This window comes from Oryza sativa, chromosome 4, assembly GCF_034140825.1.
Source record: "Oryza sativa Japonica Group chromosome 4, ASM3414082v1".
Lineage (NCBI taxonomy): Eukaryota > Viridiplantae > Streptophyta > Magnoliopsida > Poales > Poaceae > Oryza > Oryza sativa.
In genome coordinates, this window is record NC_089038.1 from 26,858,095 (window position 1) to 26,875,260 (window position 17,166).

Here is a 17,166-nt window from a genome sequence, read left to right on the forward strand (position 1 = left end):
TCTCAATCCAAATTATTTCATCATTTCTCCATTATCTAACATATATCCCGCAGCAAAACGTGGGGCATCATCTATTAAGGCTATGTTTAGATTTAGGGGTGTAAAGTTTTGGCGTGTCACATCGGATATATGACACATATTTGAAGTATTAAACGTAGTCTAATAACAAAATAAATTACAAAATCCGCCTGTAAAACACGAGACGAATTTATTAAGCCTAATTAATCCGTTATTAGCAAATATTTACTGTAGCACCACATTATCAAAATCATGGCGCAATTAGACTTAAAAGATTCGTCTCGCAATTTACCCGCAAACAGTATAATTAGTTTTTTTTTGTCAACATTTAATACTACATGCATGTGTTCAAATGTTTGATGTGATGGGAAAAAAATTTACCGTGGATCTAAACACCCCTAAAAAAACGCAACGCCAATAGCCGAGTTTCACGTGGAGGAGGAAGAATGGAAGGAGTGAAATGAGCGCCAGGCGTCGCGTCAGCGCGCGTGTGACTTTGGTTGGTTGTCTTCCTCTTCGCTGCTTATTTGCCGCGCCTACGCTGAGGCCGGCCAAACCAACGCAACGCACGCATCACACACAAGCATAGCACACCACGCGGACGCAGGGGAGACAATTTCCTATTCTTCCTCGCATCGCGTTGGCTCTCGGCCTCGCCTGAGTCTAACTCTCCAAACTCCGTCCGGTGACGCCGCGACCCTTGCCCTTGCCCAAACTTTAGTAATATGGGCAAGGCCTTTCAAATAGGTAAACTGTCAGGTCAACCTGGTAATAACCAAATAGAAAGAGAACTGACGATGATCTCGCATAGACACAACTAGGAGCGAAAATGATTTGGAAAGTTTATAGACTCCTGACCTATTTTTAAAAACAGAAAGTGCCGGTCGGAGTATTTTTTTTAGAAAATTTTGGAAATGAAAACAAATTTGATTTTTTTCTTGGAAATGAAAGGCACTATCCATAGGAAAGCGAAAGTTGCCTAGAAACTTCCTGAAAAATTCTTAGAATTTTGAAGTAAAGGCCCATATTACCAAACATCAATTTGGTCCAACCCAAATAGTAGGGCCTACTACTCCTATATATTAAGATAGTCAAATAGGGGTGATCAAAAACAAACCATCCACTAAAGACTGAGCCGAACCGAAGATGTGTTTTCTTACTAAAAAGTTAAAAGCTCAGTTTAGAGGGTTTTATATTTCGACAAATATTCATTATGATATTCACTCCTATTTATGTATGATCCATTTTCATATTGGTTTTCGATTTCGAAAAGAAAATGATAGAGCTGGTTACCTACACAAGGCGCAGGCCACCACCGGCACCGGACGAGAATTCTGTGTTGCTGATCCTACCCGAATAAAGATCAAAATCAGTGCGGGGACACAACTTTGTCATATTCAGAGACATTTATAGGATGTTTAAATTGTATTTTTCTCGAAATACAGCAAGGGGATGTAGCTCAAATGGTAGAGCGCTCGCTTTGCATGCGAGAGGCACGGGGTTCGATCCCCCGCATCTCCATTTTAATTTTTGTTTTGTGTGACTCTGACTCTGCTGCCTTGTGTCCTTGACCCCCCCTGTTGTCAAAATCCAGGCAGCCCAAAACGAGCTGCCTTGTTTTTTTTTCCCCGTATTGTGAATTTTTGATACACGGCAAGTGCTTTCCCCTTCTTTTAAGAAAAAAAATTCCGTGAGACGAGAAAAATCGAGTTGGGAACTTGGGACTTGGGATTTGGGAATTGGTCCTCTCTTCAGCTGTAGTACGTGGGATTGGGCCGTAACTGAATAGCTCGCTGATCGCAGCGTGAGGAGGGCTTTGTGTTCCAATAATTTGGTTTGGCCCGGACCACGGACGCCTGTTGGACCGCACGGCCCAGGCGTGCCATCATCTTCGCCGCGTCTATTCGAAGCGATGCTGAATCCAAGACCGAATGCCTCCATCCTTCTTCAGTCATTTTCGGAGTGAATTTGCTCCCTCCTGCACACGAACGAATACGGCAACATCATGGACGATAACGATTGACAAGCTAACGAGAGTGATTCGTCGAGAAGAAGCTAAGAAGCAGCTTTTCATGTCCACTTCCTAAGCGTGTTCATCTATGGTTTTGAAGGAAGCGTCCAAAACTGGAGATGTGCAGCGATTAGCATAGCTCCCAGCCCAACGTGCTTCAAAGCGAGTCGAGGCCGGTTTTGACCGGACCGTAGATAGGATATTTGTATAGCATGAAGAGCAGTCTCTTTTTGTGTGTCATTAATTCATCTTTCTAGCATTGCGCGCGCGCGCACCCACATATATATATATATATATATATATATATATATATATATATATATATATATATATATATATATATATAGGACACTCATATGGGGCACCATGGTGCTCGGGCACCATGGTATCAAATACACAAAATCACTCAAATTTTTCAAAATTTTCAAATTGTGAGTATATACCTAGTTATAATAACTCGATTCATACCTATACCTATCAACAAAATAACTCAAATTTAACTTTATTTCACAATCCATGATTACATACCTAACTAATTATATGTATGGATGCTATATACCTAGAATCAAAATCTAACAAAAACAAGTTCAAATTCAGTTCAAACTTGCTTTGAACTAGTTAGTAAAGTAGCTAATGTTAATATCTAAGTAATTGAAAAAGTTTCATACTCATTTGAATTAGGTATATACTCAATTTCAACAATGGTGCCCGGGCACCATGGAGCACCAAACAAATTTACTATATATATATATATATATATATATATATATATATATATATATATATATATATATATATATATATATATATATATATATATATATATATATATATATATGTGTGTGTGTGTGTGTGTGTGTGTGTATGTATGTGTGCGCGCGCGTGCGTAATGCTAGAAAATCTTTTATATATATATATATATATATATATATATATATATATATATATATATATATATATATATATATATATATATATATATATATATATATATATATATATATATATATATATATATATATGTGTGTGTGTGTGTGTGTATGTATGTGTGCGCGTGCGCGTAATGCTAGAAAATCTTATAATATGAAACGGAGGAAGTATAAAATTTATATCCCCAAATTAATAAAACGGCAGCTCCTAGTTATTATTATAAAATTTATCTTTAAAAAATCTCCTACTTTTTAGGCTGTTTTTTTAATAAGTATAATAGATTATCTTGTAAATATAAATTTATCTTTGTAAATTAACTCCAAACCATCTCCTATCTCATGTCTCTAATCCCTCCCTCCCTGTAGTCATTGCCAACTCAAATACGCAAGACCAATCATGAATGCATATTGAGTAGACAATGACTAGAACTAGAACAAGAACGTGCGGTTGCCCTTGTTGAGTAGTCGAGGTGGCATAGAGTAGAGGGACGCTACCACCCTAATGGACCCCTTCGCAATCAAACCGATGATCTTGTACGTGCCACCGCTCCAGCTACTTCGACATATCGATGACAAGCCCTGGAGCGGTTCGAAGACTACAATCTCTACTTCCACTGCAGACATCACATAGGAGATCACTGGGATCGCATTAATGGTTTCTCATGGTGTTTGTCAATTTATGACCTTTAAGTCATTTCGACTTTTGTCAAAGTCAAAATGGTTCTAGTTTGATAAAGTTTGTAGAAAAAAATAGTAATATATTTAGCACAAGACAAATATACTAGAAAAATATATTCAATTATAGATTCAATGTAACTAATTTGGTGTTGTAATGTTAGTATATTTGTCCACAAACTTATTTAAACTTAGGGTGTGTTAGGTTGGGCTTTTCAACCTGCTTTTGCTTTTGCAAAATCCAAAAACCAAGGCCTAAAAGCTACAACTGTTTTTTTTCCCAAAGCCAGCTTTTGGTGTAGTACAAATCAAACACACCTCTACCCTTGCTTTCACATGCTTTCGAGGAAAAAATTACCTACCACTGCCATTAAAAAAAACGGTTTGCTTTTCTTTTTCTCCCATCCCTTCCACAAGCGTCGCTCCTCATCCTCCTCACTTCGCCATCGCCGCTAATCCTCCTCCCCGCCGCCGCCGCCGTCGCCGCTCCTCCAGTCGAGCTGCCCGTGCGTGCGAAGTCGTCGTTGTTCAGTCGTCGTCGGCGGGCATGGGAGGTGGCCGTAGTGGAGCTCCGGCGACGGCGAGCGCGCGTGCGCGGCGGCCTCCGCCCCACTCGCGTCTGCCTCTGCCTCCTCACCGAGCTAGCCGCCCACACGTGCGAAGTCGTCAGCCGCCAGCATGCTCGTCAGGGGAGGATGGAGAAGATACCTATGTATATGACATGTGGGGTCTACTCGTTAGGGGAGAAGCTTTTACAAAAGCCATCTGTGTGTAACCAAACGAGCTTTTGGTTTTTTCACAGCTACTTTTCAAAAAGTCACAGCACACAGCTATTTTTTCAAAAGCCACAGCCCAACCGAACACACCCTTAGGCTGCGTTCGGATATGGGAGATGGGAACTCATTCCCTCCGCACGGAAAACAGAGCGGTCCATTAGCGCGTGATTAATTAAGTATTAGCTATTTTTTTTCAAAAACGGATTAATATGTTTTTTAAGCAGCTTTCATATATAAACTTTTTGCAAAAAAGTTTAGCAGTTTGAAAAGCGTGCGTGTGGAATACGAGGGAGAGGGGTTGGGAACCCTTTGCAATGAACACGGCCTTAGAGTAGCTTGACTTTGATCAAATTCAAAACGATTTATAATCTGAAACGGAGGTAGTATTACACTAATCATGTTTAGGCTAAACACATATTCCCTCCGTCCCAAAATAAGTGCAGTTTTGTACTATTCACGTTCAACGTTTGACCGTTCGTCTTATTTGAAATTTTTTTATGATTAATATTTTTATTGCTATTAGATGATAAAACATGAATAATACTTTATGTGTGACTAAATATTTTTAATTTTTTCATAAATTTTTTAAATAAGACGGACGATCAAACGTTGGGCACGGATATCCACGGCTGCACTTTTTTTTAGGATGGAGGTAGTAAATAGTATAGTAGAAATCTACACTTGACTTTACGTGCACGATCACCCCTTCCTAGAAATGGATCCGTAGAGGTGCATAGGATGGGATGTTCGCCCCTGTTGTCCACCGTCTGATTTAGGCTGTGTTTAGTTTCTTCCAAATTTGAAAGTTTGGGTTGAAATTGGTACGATGTGACTGAAAAGTTGTGTGTATGATAGGTTGATGTGATGGAAAAAATTGGAAGTTTGGATCTAAAGTTTGGATCTAAACACAGCCCTAGTAAAATGGATTGATTGTCTAGATCGATTGCTATATCAGTCCACTCGCTACAGTATTCTTAGAGCATTAATTTGTTAATGCTATGATAGTGTTTTCGTTATAATGGTGCCACTCCCACCCCTAAAAAGAAGCCCCTACTAAGTTGGTGGAGAAGAAGGTGGCGAGCACGAATCTCCAAGCAATGTGACGCTGCATGACATCAAGTTTACATCATTTATTCGGGTTCCTACAAATTTGAAAAATACAAAATCGACTCCCTCCCCCGTGAAAAATACTCGAACCAATATTTGCAATAATGTCTTGGACCATCTTTAGCCCTCGAGCACCAGGTTTTCAAACAAATCCAGCCAAGGCGGCCGGTACCTCTCGAGTTCCGTGGTACCCCTGCCGGTCCAGGCGCGTGTACATGTGTGCCCACAGTGCGCTGCCATCCTTGAGGCGATCGGCCCGCGCCGCCTCCTTGTCGAAGCTTCACATCCGGCCAGCCCCAGGACGGTGACGCGCATCTCTCGAACCGGCCGGCCGAGACCGCGCCACCACCCTACTATCTACGACGCTCGGCGAAACCTGGTGAAAGATCGTACTCGTACGTACCGGTGTACCTCCACGCCCGGCCAATCCGCGCAATGTCACGGTGCCAACCGTCCGGTCAAACGCCCACCACCGGCGCGTGCGCGCCACCCCACCCGTTCGTCCGGCCACAGGACGTACGAGAGCCTCACGGCTGGGTGGTGGGTCTACGTCGTCCGTCACGTGAGGGTGGCGTTCCGCCACGGCGCCGTCCGCGCGGATCCGGGGCCGTGCAGCACCGCACGCGTGGGTGCGGCGCGCGCGCGATTAAATGCGCGACGTCGCGTGTTTGCGTGGACCGCTGCGGCTACGTGGTGGTGGCGGCCGCGGTGGCACCCCAGTACCTATGATGCATCTACGTATTATGCTTTTGGGTGGTAACGACCCGCGGGCCATCCACGGCGCTGCCCTGCCGCCGAGGGAGGAAGGGAAAATCACCCGCCGAGCCGCTCCGCGCGCTCGCACACGCGTTGATGCGACGGGCACGAGCCTAGCAGCCAAGCCATGGCCTTTTCGGGATATTTACGGAGGTGAGGCCCCGGGCCTGGCCGGCCGCAGCGTGCACGACGGAAAAGCAGAAAGCTAGGTTTTGGACCAGTTTGGCAAGCGGCCGGCGTAGGGGCTAGGGAGGGGTGTGCTACGTGGCGCGCCGTGGTAGCTCCGGCGGCGCCTTCCGAGCCGAAGCTTTGACTGCTATTCTGACCACCTGACCTCTCGATCGCGTCCTTCCCTCCCGGCTAATATCCTGCTTCCAGAACCTTCTATCCTGCTTCCAGAAGCTTCTTCCCGCCAGAGCCATATGCATCGTACGCGACACTGAAATCAGTACTGCTAATATATATAGCTATTCACGTTGTTAACTGTACTGGAAATGAGATGCTACGAATCGATTGTTCTTCATATTTCAGAAGTTGGTTGAGAAAAGATAATTGTTTCTTTCAGATTTCCATTACCTAGATTCATGGACTGAATTTTCACCCTGCACCTGACCGTTCTTTTTCTCAAGGGGGAGTTTGAGCTGCTGTCGAAACGCTGGCCACACAACTCACACCGGCTCATTTTAGGAGTTCACAAACTTCATCTCTACTGAAAACGAAATCTGATCGAGCTTAAGCAATAAAGAACTCCAAAACTGGTTCACCTATTGACCTGCAATCGCATTATTGACCAGTGCCGTGGCCGTCCTTGCATCCACACACACGCACTAGATATTTCCCATGGAACAGCTGCCATATCAAAATTTGACACTTGGGATCATATCGCTAGCTTGAAGGTCAATGTACCGGGCCACACCATCTGGTACTTGTGCCACTTGTCCGGACAAAATTTCCCCTTCTGAAATTGTTTATGAACATGAAGGTACACATAAGAGCGCGGGATCGATTGGATCGTGCCATCTGTCAAATACAGTTCGTGTTAGTCTCTCTTCGTTGCAATCATGCAACTGTTCATGCCCTTTGTTGCCTTGCAATTGTTGGCAACCTGAAATTCTTGGCCATACTGTTGCTTTTGGAAGTTGTTATGATCATCGAACAAGCAAGCAGAAAAGGCTAAGCTGAAGCGACTTACTGCAACAAGAAAGGAGGCGACGATATCATCATCCACAATCTAAAAATCGCCCTTTTGTATAAAGTTGGCTTTTATCATTTCTCTGGGCGAAAAGGTCATGAAAAGCTCTAGTAGTAACATGCTCGGGCCGGTCTCCCTGCTTTTGTTCAACTTTTAGCGAGGATTTAGCAACGGGCGTGTGATATCAGAAATGTATCTCACGCTACCTAGCTCTGCTGTTGGTCCTCGCTGTGTTTATCTGCACAGATTGTAGCGTAAGTTTGCACAGCTCACTAGCTTGTCGATAAGAGGGAACTGTCCGTACACTCCACAGAATATACAGTGTCAATCTTCTGCGAGGTAGAAATGCTAACTGTTAATTCTTGGTGTAATTAGCGGAAACAACTACGAATCTATGTCACACACAATACAGCTTTGCTCCACGGCCAAGAGATTAGCAGGAATTGTCTCCTCGCTTGTCAAATGATTAGCCATGTACTAGTGTCGTTCATACTGATTACACGATAACATCAATCACGTGTGGAATAACCTGTGTCCTAAACCTTTGTTTGGAAGCTAAGAAGGACGCTGGTATACTTATCCACAAAAAAGGAGGAAGCCTGCAACAACACTCAAGAGGCACCGTGCCTTTCCCCTTTCGGCACGAGAATGACACACGCGTTGATGTCAACCACAATTTGTTAGTAGCAGACACGGTAGGTGCCATCAGATTCTTCACTGTTTCTCTTACACATGACCACATTACAGCAAGATGGCATCTGCAGCAGATACGCATGGGATTAGCACTGGCAAAGAGACGAACCAAATTCAGCAGCGAATGCATGCATCCATACGCGTGCAGATTTGCTGAAAAAGATTTGGTCTGAAGAATCTGCATCCACAAACTGAAGATTGGGCACGAATTGGCTGTATTACTGGCAGTACTCCAGAGTGCAGACGGTATCTAACCCACTTGCTCACAAGGGTTATAAGCAGTGATTAAAATTATATGGTTTAATTAAGCACGTATATTTAGTATGACCACCGATAAATACTCCAAACGGGTAGCAGTCTGAGCCCAACTATACTATGATGAGCGGTGGCAGCCATATGATTATTTAATCTGATCCGGAGGATTAAACAAGTGGTGATTATGTCACGCCATGATCCAATTCTGGAGTTGGTTACGTTGTGACGTTTGGTTAGGCCTGCGAAAAACCTACTTGAAATATACTACGGCTTCTCCTACAGCAACAGCATCTAGTATATACGGCCACGTCCACCTCGAAAAAGAAAAGAACTTTGGAGTTGTAAGAAATTCGAACGTATATTTTAAAAAGAATTAAAATTTAGGCAAAATTTAATATGGTTGACCACTATTAGCGTAGGAAACAGAAACAGCTGTACAATAACAGTTCGATTACGATTTTATTAAGCAGTGGCAGCTTCTCTTTTCACAGGAGAGTTCCCAGTTTCAACGCATTTAGACGGATAGTACTTGTACCTGGCGACCGACATTATTCTACATTTCTACTCCGAAGACCAGGCACAGCCACACAGGTGTCCCCGATTAGGCTAGTAGTAAATCACACGAGGAATCTCCTGGTAGTTCACGTGACGATTAAACCGTTGGTGTGCAGACGAGGAGGAGATCGCTAGCTAGTTTGTCTCCGTCGAAGAAGTAGGCGTCGTCGAGGGCTCGAGAGATCTTTTTTCCTCCGATGGCCTCCGTGCAGCTGACCAGCTGTGCTGTGTGGTGTACTGGTGTGTGGGCTTAATAATTGTGGGGTAGATTTGCATTTGCATCAGCACGATCACAAAGCTTCTCCCCTTTAAATAGGACAAGTCATACACAGGAGTAGCCTAGTAAACATCTCTCTCTGCCTCTCTCTCCATCTGACTGCTCGACCAGCAGCAATAGGCTCTGGTTTCCTCTTCTTGCAAGTTGCATGCTCCCTAGTCCCTAGACTTGAACAGTTGAGCCCTTCCTGATTTTGTGGTTCTAGACCACCTCTGGCTTGCAGCGAGAAGCAACGTTCGCTCGCATGACGTTCCAGCTCCAAGATTAGGTAGGTTCTTGGTTTCCTCCGGATTTTCCAGCTTCGTTTCCATGATCTTTGAGAAAAGTTTGCGAATGCACTTTGTCGATTTTTTTAAACTGCAGTAGAGGTACGCTGATATCAGAGGCTAAATATCGGATGACGCATTGCAATTGCAACCCTTTCCTAAGTTTTTTTCTTTCTTTCTGATGGCACAAGTTGGAGGAACTGTTCTAAACACAGAATAATACTACCTCTTTCGATGCGAAAAGTATGCCAATTTGGCCGTACATTACGCCAAGTTGTGCTCTTGCTCTGATGTTGATCGGTCCCCTACGAACCAAGGGATAAGAGTTTTGCTTCCTTTTGTCCCTCCACTGTGTTTGCGTTCGGTGTGGTGCTGCGCGCCAGCCTGCAGAAGAAGAAGAAGAAGAAGAAGAAGAGAAGATAGTGGTGGTGGGTTCAATCAGAGCGGTTCTTGGTGTCTGAAGAAACGCACAAAGCCGAAGTGGAAGGAAGAATAAAGGCAAGAGCTTTTCTCCATCGCCTCACCCTTTTTTTTTTGTTCTTGTTCGATGGAATTCTCTCTCTCCAATTGCGAAATTACCGTACTCGCTTACAAGTTGTAGTTTTATTTTTACTCAATTTGATAAGTTTCATTCTTTTATACCTTATCTTGGTTTTACCCTTTTGGATGGTTCCGGCGAGTAACTGATATTTTTTCGATTGCTGGGTGTTCTATTGCACCGTGGTTCTTGCAGGGTGAGGTGAGCTAAGTCGTAGGCTGTCTGCCGCGCGCGTACCATGGGTTGTGGGCTGTCGAGGGAGAAGGACGCCGGCGGCGGCCCACGGCGGCGGCCGGGGAGCGTCGGCGACGTGGTCGTGTTCCTCCCGGGGCTCCGGGTGCCGAGGAGCGTGGACTTCTCCCAGGCGCTCGCCGGTCGCCTCGACGAGGCCTCGTCGAGGCTGTCGTCGCTGCGGGCGCGGGTCGTCGACATGGCAATGCAAGAATCGGCGGCGGCGCTGAAGCCGAAGCGGCGGGCGGCGGCGCGGCACGGTGAGTGAGGGTGGTGGTGGTAGCGCATCTGAATTGCTGGCTGGTTTTGCCTGCAAAATTTGGATTGGTTCTCATTTCTTTGGTTATTTTTTCTACAGGTTCGAGCACTGCTAATCTCCTACAGGCTCTGGAAGACTATCTGCCAGTGCTGCTAGGATTGGTGAAGGAAGGTGAGGAATTGCTCCGATATGGTGGATTGGTGTTCTGTTGGTTGACAATCTTGTTGTTTCGTTTGATTCAGCCTGTGAACTCTGCAGGTAGCGAATTGCGGCACGGAGTGCACTTCGTCTGGACTAACCAAGAGGATAATGCTGAGGTATGTGTTGGGTCCTAAAAATGTGGTGTGTCATCTTCCTCCATGATGCCCGACAGTAGCCATTAGATCTAACATTGGAATTGCCAACTGCAGGAAACGGCCATGGCAGATGCATGGTATGAAGTGTTGTCCGTTCTGCATTTGATGGCCATGGTCTGCTTGTTGCAGGCCAATTCTCTGCTTCTTCCCAGGTCATACGGTGATGGTTATGCGCCAAGGGTTTCTGAAGGTATAAAACTGTTTTTCTGAACTTCTGAAGCAATATGGGCATATGAAAATGTTCATGTCCTGCTTTCCATTGAGTTACTTCTTTCAGTGTTTTTGTGCTAATAATGCACCATGTATTGCCAATGTACACAGAGAGCAGACGAGCTACTGTTGATGTTTTCTTGAAGGCATCTGGCTACCTAGACTGCGCAATTAGACAAGTACTACCCCAAATATCGTCGGAGTTAAGGTTATGAACTTTTGAGAAGCTGAGTAGATGATTTTGAGGATTTAAGCTGAAAGAAGGTGTATTGACATCCATTTCAATGTATGCATTACAGGAGACAACTTCCAGTAGATCTGGCTGAAGGAAATCTCAAAGCTCTTAGCCTGCAAGCTCTGGGTCAGGTACAATTTTCTGGGCTCAGCTCATTTGGCTCTTTCGTAAATGAACTCAAGAACTGCATTCCTAAACCTAATGGGCATTACATTTGTTGTAGTACTTTTTATGAAGCTGAAACTTTTATGCTATAGTCCCAAGTGACATATTTGCTATATTACCCCTGAAGCTCCTATATTCTGATTAGGAATGATGCTTAGTAATCTATTTGCATTTTTTCTGTGGGCTGAAGTAGAAACTATTAGCACTAATTCAATTTATAGCAAATTTCATGATTCACTGTTCTACATTGGTCCAAGTTATTCTCGGTGCAGTGGTGCTTTCTCTGGTCAGTAAATTTGATATCATGTCCTGAGCAATCGGTAATCTTTGACCTATAGGGAGTCGACATGCAACTTGGTCTGGCAATTGATAGCCCAAAGGCCACTCTAGCGGTAAAACGGCGCTTAGCTTGCGAGATGGTCAAATATTGGCATCAAATTCAGGAGAGCATTCCAGAAATTCCGGTATCCGATGGATGGGGGAAAAAGCATTTATTGTTTGTTAAGTGGAAGTATGTTGAAGCAAAGGTGTGTAAGTTGGTTTAACCTTTATTTTCCTGATGTTAAATTACTTCAAGTTGCAATTGTACGTCTCAAAACTAATGTGCACTTTTTTTCAGGCTGCAGCATACTATTTCCATGGTTTGATTCTAGACGAGGGAAACACAGAGAAATCTCATGGAATGGCAGTAGCTGCCTTGCAAGCTTCAGAAGAATTTCTGAAAGAAAGCAAAAGGGCTTCTGAAGCCTTCCATGCAACTCCTCCAACATCAAGGCAAGACATTTTACCTTTTGAGCATTTCGCTTTTCAAATTTTCTTATGTTTTATTCTCAGCATAAGAACTTTACCAAGATGGTAAACTGATACTACTCAGTATACTGTTTAATGAATAGCTATTGCTGTTCAGTGTAAAAATCCACTCTTAAGCATGGATACTGAAGTCAATACCTGGAATTTTGCAGGAGCCCCACTCCTTTCGGAACAGCTAAGTACATGCTTGACAAGATTCCAAAAGATGCTTCAAGCAAGGTCAAGATCAATCAGGACCTGTATACGCAAGAGAGGTACTAAGAATTTGTGGTGTAATATGCATACAACAAAATTTCTTGCAACATAAATAGTACTACATCTAGTGATGTTCAGGGTATTGTGAACCTCAATAAGTGATGAATTTTTTCGTTGTGGGGAATCTGCAGGGTCATTGGAACACCGCCTCCATTGCCGGATTTTGCGTTGGCTCTAAAACCTGACGACTACGATCTTCCTCCATTAGATCCACTTTGGAACAAAGAAGACAGCCGTCAGTAGCAGTATATTCAGCAAGAATGTGAATGTTGTCTTTCAGAGGTTCAGGCTCTAGTATACCATGTCGAAGCCAGACGTGGTACGAATGAAGTGTACAAAATTTGTCCCAACAAATTGTGGTGTCAGCAAAATTTAAACAAGGCCTGGAGATAATCTCAAGAGCATTGTACAGGCGAATCTTATTCTGACAAAGGAAATGCTTTGCCAAAAAAAAAAGAAGAAAAAAACTAACCATTTCAAAAGATTCCAATATGACTCGTGGATCCATTTTCTCAGGATTCCCTTCAGAATGGCTTGGTTTTGATCTATACTGAGTACTGTGAAAACTGTCACATTTTGATCCTGCTGCAGCGACTATATCATCTAGACAGTTTCCAGTGTTCTGAGATACAACTACACAAGCGAACAAAACGAAACTTGACACGCTCGTTTCAAAAGCCTTTGTCTGATGTTCTACAATCGGTCCAAAAGGCAAGTATGCGTGCCAAATAACACAAAGAAAACCACGCGAAATGGCGCATATATAGTTTGCCTACTGCCGTGAGCACATATATGGCTACAATTTACAGACTCCAAATTATAAAGAAACATCATTATTGTATTATGTTATTTACATGTTACTCTTAATCATACACGATTGCTGTTTACATCAATTCTATTCTTTACCACTAGGTTTGTTTCTGTTCAATAATATTGCTATCAGGTATTCAGGCAGGAACATATTCCTTTCCAAAAACATTATACTCCTTGCCATAGTCATCAGTGTGACCGACTACCACCTTTTTATTTTGACAATACTAAACTTTTCTGGTACTGTAAAAGTAACTTTATATTTAAAACCGGGCACTATTCAACCTGAACTACTATAAAACGTCAAGTTTGCCCAAATGTAAAGTGGCTTTGGATGATGCGTTGTTGACCAAGAGTTATAATATAACTTCAGAGTTAAGAACAAAAATCATCTAACCAACCATATGTGCAATTGGTTCCATTGTCTAAAGACATATAGATGCGTCACAAGATCAGCCACCCATCCAAATGGAATGCCAGTACAATTGAAGTAAAATATTCCAAGATATATTGTAGGATTGCTGAATAGTACCGTAAACAGAAGTAGAAGGCAGCTTTCAGGGAATTATGGCATCCCCAAAAATATTCACAAAAAGCCTTACCGTTTACTTTCTAATGACAAGAAAAAAGAGAGAAGAAGTAAAATCTTATGATGAAATTAACCTTGAACAATAATGAAGACATATTTTTTTCTCACAAAATCCTTATCAAAAACTTAAAAAGGATCTTCAGTAGTTGCTACTCATCAGTCATCCTACCAACAATACGGTTTCCATACAAGATACTTGTTATCTCTTCAACAAAAGCCTGATACCAAAAGAGGCAGCCTTGAATTCTGATTGACATAAAAAAATGTTTTAGCAGCCAATATTATAACTTGGAACACGCAGCTCTAACAAGGATGAGATGAACAAAGTACAGGAACAATCATGGATGCCCAAGTGGTTACCTGTTCTTCAATTATTCACCAGATGCACATAGAATGTTTGAAATTCATTAAAGAGATCTCTTAGTTAAATGATGTCTCTTCATGTCGTCTACAAGAACTGATCTATAACAAAATAGTAGGACCCAACAAGTAGAAAAGATGCAAATCCACTTCGGGCCATTCGTTGACCAATACCACGGAACAGAACATTCCTATCGGCAGGAGATATTCCTGTCTTTCTCTCTATCCAATTTCCTGGTACTTTCCATTTAAGAAGCCTCCTCTCCATCGCGATATACTGAAGTAATACAAGCAGAAGTAAGGCATGCTTGCAAATAGGGAAATTGAGTGTTTACAAGTTGTAAGCTCTAACACAATGAACTACAAATTTGCATTAGTAAACTAACAGAACAAACTATTCAAAGTAGGGCGATGCCAATACCTTTGGTATAACAGTGCATTCCGAACGACTTTTGGCGGTATCAAATGTATGGGAAGCAGCAGCTGCTACAACTCCTGAGAAGCCTGCAGCAAGACTAGAAGCAAAAGGGGATACAGGGCCTGCTTCTTCCAGTTTGCTGACAAGAACAGAACATCAAAAGGTTAGACTAGACCTAATGCCAAAAAGATAAACAGTTATGATTCGATTACTATCACTATTTCCTGAAAAAAAAATACTACATTCCATTACCTGGGTTGAGGGTTCATATTAACAGCACTCCAAGTAAGCATCGCTGTGTGTATGAATTGCCAAGTTGAAAAGAACATTCCTCCAAAGACGCAGTCCCGGGTCATCCCTGGTCTAAGTCCTCTCCATAGAGCACCCCATCCTTCAAGTGCTATCACTCTTGAAGGAACCTGAACATCAGAGGGCAATGGGGGCTTCCCTGAACCAGTAAGCATCCACGGATGCTGTTTCAGGGCACCCATCATGTCAGGATGCTTTGGGGAAAGATTGGACAAAAGGCTGACACTGCTATTCCATACTCTGATGTCAGGGACATAACCAGGCAACAGTTTGGAGAGCAGTGGAAATGCCACTTTTGTAATGTTTGCTGGGTCTGTGGCTTTCATTGGTTTCACAGAACCAACTTGGCTCCGAAGTTTCAGAAGTTCAAATGGTGTGCACAAAACTGACTCAACAGCACCAGCAGCTATGCCGGCCAACATAGCCTCAGAGTAAGAAACATAGTTGTCCTCCTTTCCATCTGCGGGAGATATACAAAACAAATGTCATTTGTCATATTTCACCATCAAGTGATGAAGTCACCAACGAATCTGGTATAATCAGATATTGCAGTACTTATAGATATGATGTTTCGCGTAACAAACAATTCATAAGAAAGTACTTGCATTAGGAAAGGAATACTTTTAACTATCCAGAAACGCATGCATTTCAAAATGATCTACAGATTGTTGCATTGGACAGCAGCAAAAAATTGCAGTGTCAACGGTAATTCATAGTACAAATAACTAAACAGCATTTGGCAATTATTACATTAAACGATACAAGGAGGCTAACCATTCTGTAATAGAGGAAAATGATAATAGGAAGGCAAGAGAATATGACAGAGAAGTTGGCAAATCATATACTTAAATGAGTGTATTGTTTGTTCATAACTGCAAACAAATGGACAGACAAAATGATTCTATAAGGCAGACCATCCTGAGCAATAAATTTCTGGAACCATGCTGTACCTTTATAGAAGGCTGTTAAGAGTTCATAAGTTCCAAAACGTGCTCCCAACCCAGGCAGCTTGCCCAATACTGACCATCCAATGCCACTGTAAAGGCCTAAAAGCACACACAATAAATTCAAAGGAAAATAATTTCATTCCAATGTAACATATATATAGGTGATGAGAAATCATCACACAGGAATTAGAAAAAAGGGCAGGATTCACATGGTTTCTCCCTGTATTTCTCGACCAGGAAATTTTATAAGGAACAGACACCTAAGAATATGGCCAAAAACTAAAGAGGTGGCCTGGAATTCTATTACAACACCAGCTGCCAAGTATGACCAATATGATCAATTTGCAGCAAGTTCTTTTTACAAATTTGATAGTTTATAATGTGGGCACTACATAAAAATTACCATCCATTTTAGAATTTTCAGTCTCCCAATGCTACCATGATTTTTGGATGGCAGGCTGAGCAAGTAGTCACTCACCACTAACCGCAAAACTCAAACATCACCTATCCTCATAAACCCCCAGTAGCTTGTAGGTGTTGGAAAGCTATGCATATCGACATGCCCTAACGCAATTCACGATATGGGATTACCACCACTAAAAACAGTGGAAGATCTCTAATTATCTAGCAACTGGGCAAGAAACCCAAACCTGCAGGGCCGGAGGCGGACATGAGCCGGTCCACCACTTGGCCGAGCCCCATCTTCTGCTGCGACCCCGTAGCGCTCAACTGCACAGCCAGCACAGGAGGGAAAGTAAAACACCCGCGAATGAGTACCAAATCAAAGCCCCCGAGAAGGGGCCAGCAACAGCATCAGCGAGAGAATCTGAGGGAGGAGGGGGGCGCTCGCCTGGAGGAGGGTCTTGACGGTGTCGAGCGGGTGGACGGCGACCGCGGAGGCGGTGATCGCCGCGACGCCGGCGGCCGCGTGGCCGGCGAACACGCTGTCGCCCAGCGGCTTTCCCATCGTCGCCGGCGGCCTGGAGCTCCCCCGAACCCAAGCCGCGGTTTAGGCTTTAGGTTCTCCGAGGTCGCGAGCCATTCACCAAACGGGCCGGGCCGGCCCAGTAAGCCTGTCTCCGCGTTGCACGAATCTTGATGCGATTTGGACGGCTGGGAAAGCGCTCGCCGGAGTTGAACTCGGGTCCAATTTTGCTTCCGGTG

General features: G+C 43.4%; 2 protein-coding genes and 1 non-coding gene across 8 annotated transcripts; 2 read left to right on the forward strand and 1 right to left on the reverse strand.

Annotated features, from left to right (window-relative positions):
• The first annotated feature begins 1,466 nt into the window (after nt 1-1,466).
• Nucleotides 1,467-1,539, forward strand: TRNAA-UGC (transfer RNA alanine (anticodon UGC)). Its single transcript has one exon. It is a non-coding gene; the product is annotated as a tRNA-Ala (tRNA).
• A 7,769-nt stretch (nt 1,540-9,308) lies between these two features.
• LOC4336460 (uncharacterized) lies at nt 9,309-13,099 on the forward strand. Of its 5 annotated transcripts, none has more exons than XM_015780585.2 (12): nt 9,309-9,612; nt 9,702-10,008; nt 10,244-10,539; nt 10,638-10,709; nt 10,797-10,855; nt 10,949-11,084; nt 11,216-11,312; nt 11,404-11,470; nt 11,843-12,031; nt 12,124-12,278; nt 12,467-12,568; nt 12,701-13,099. In XM_015780585.2, the coding sequence occupies exons 3-12, from the start codon at nt 10,287-10,289 to the stop codon at nt 12,810-12,812; spliced, it is 1,242 nt and encodes a 413-aa protein (XP_015636071.1). In that variant the 5' UTR covers nt 9,309-9,612; nt 9,702-10,008; nt 10,244-10,286; the 3' UTR covers nt 12,813-13,099. The 5 variants fall into 5 exon arrangements, with proteins under 5 accessions (XP_015636071.1, XP_015636070.1, XP_015636069.1 ...); XM_015780584.2 differs by having other exon boundaries at nt 9,309-9,512; nt 9,608-10,008; XM_015780583.2 differs by having other exon boundaries at nt 9,309-9,512.
• A 920-nt stretch (nt 13,100-14,019) lies between these two features.
• On the reverse strand, nt 14,020-16,994 carry LOC4336461 (mitochondrial thiamine diphosphate carrier 1). Of its 2 annotated transcripts, NR_185093.1 has the most exons (7): nt 16,853-16,994; nt 16,653-16,731; nt 16,006-16,101; nt 14,999-15,515; nt 14,750-14,885; nt 14,329-14,605; nt 14,020-14,214 (listed from the first exon to the last, which is right to left on the reverse strand). NR_185093.1 is itself a non-coding variant. In NM_001419695.1 (6 exons), exons 1-6 carry the CDS (start codon nt 16,967-16,969, stop codon nt 14,417-14,419), a joined length of 1,134 nt encoding a protein of 377 aa, NP_001406624.1. In that variant the 5' UTR covers nt 16,970-16,994; the 3' UTR covers nt 14,253-14,416. The 2 variants fall into 2 exon arrangements, 1 of the variants encoding a protein (NP_001406624.1); NM_001419695.1 differs by lacking the exon at nt 14,020-14,214 and having other exon boundaries at nt 14,253-14,605.
• Between the last annotated feature and the right edge of the window lie 172 nt (nt 16,995-17,166).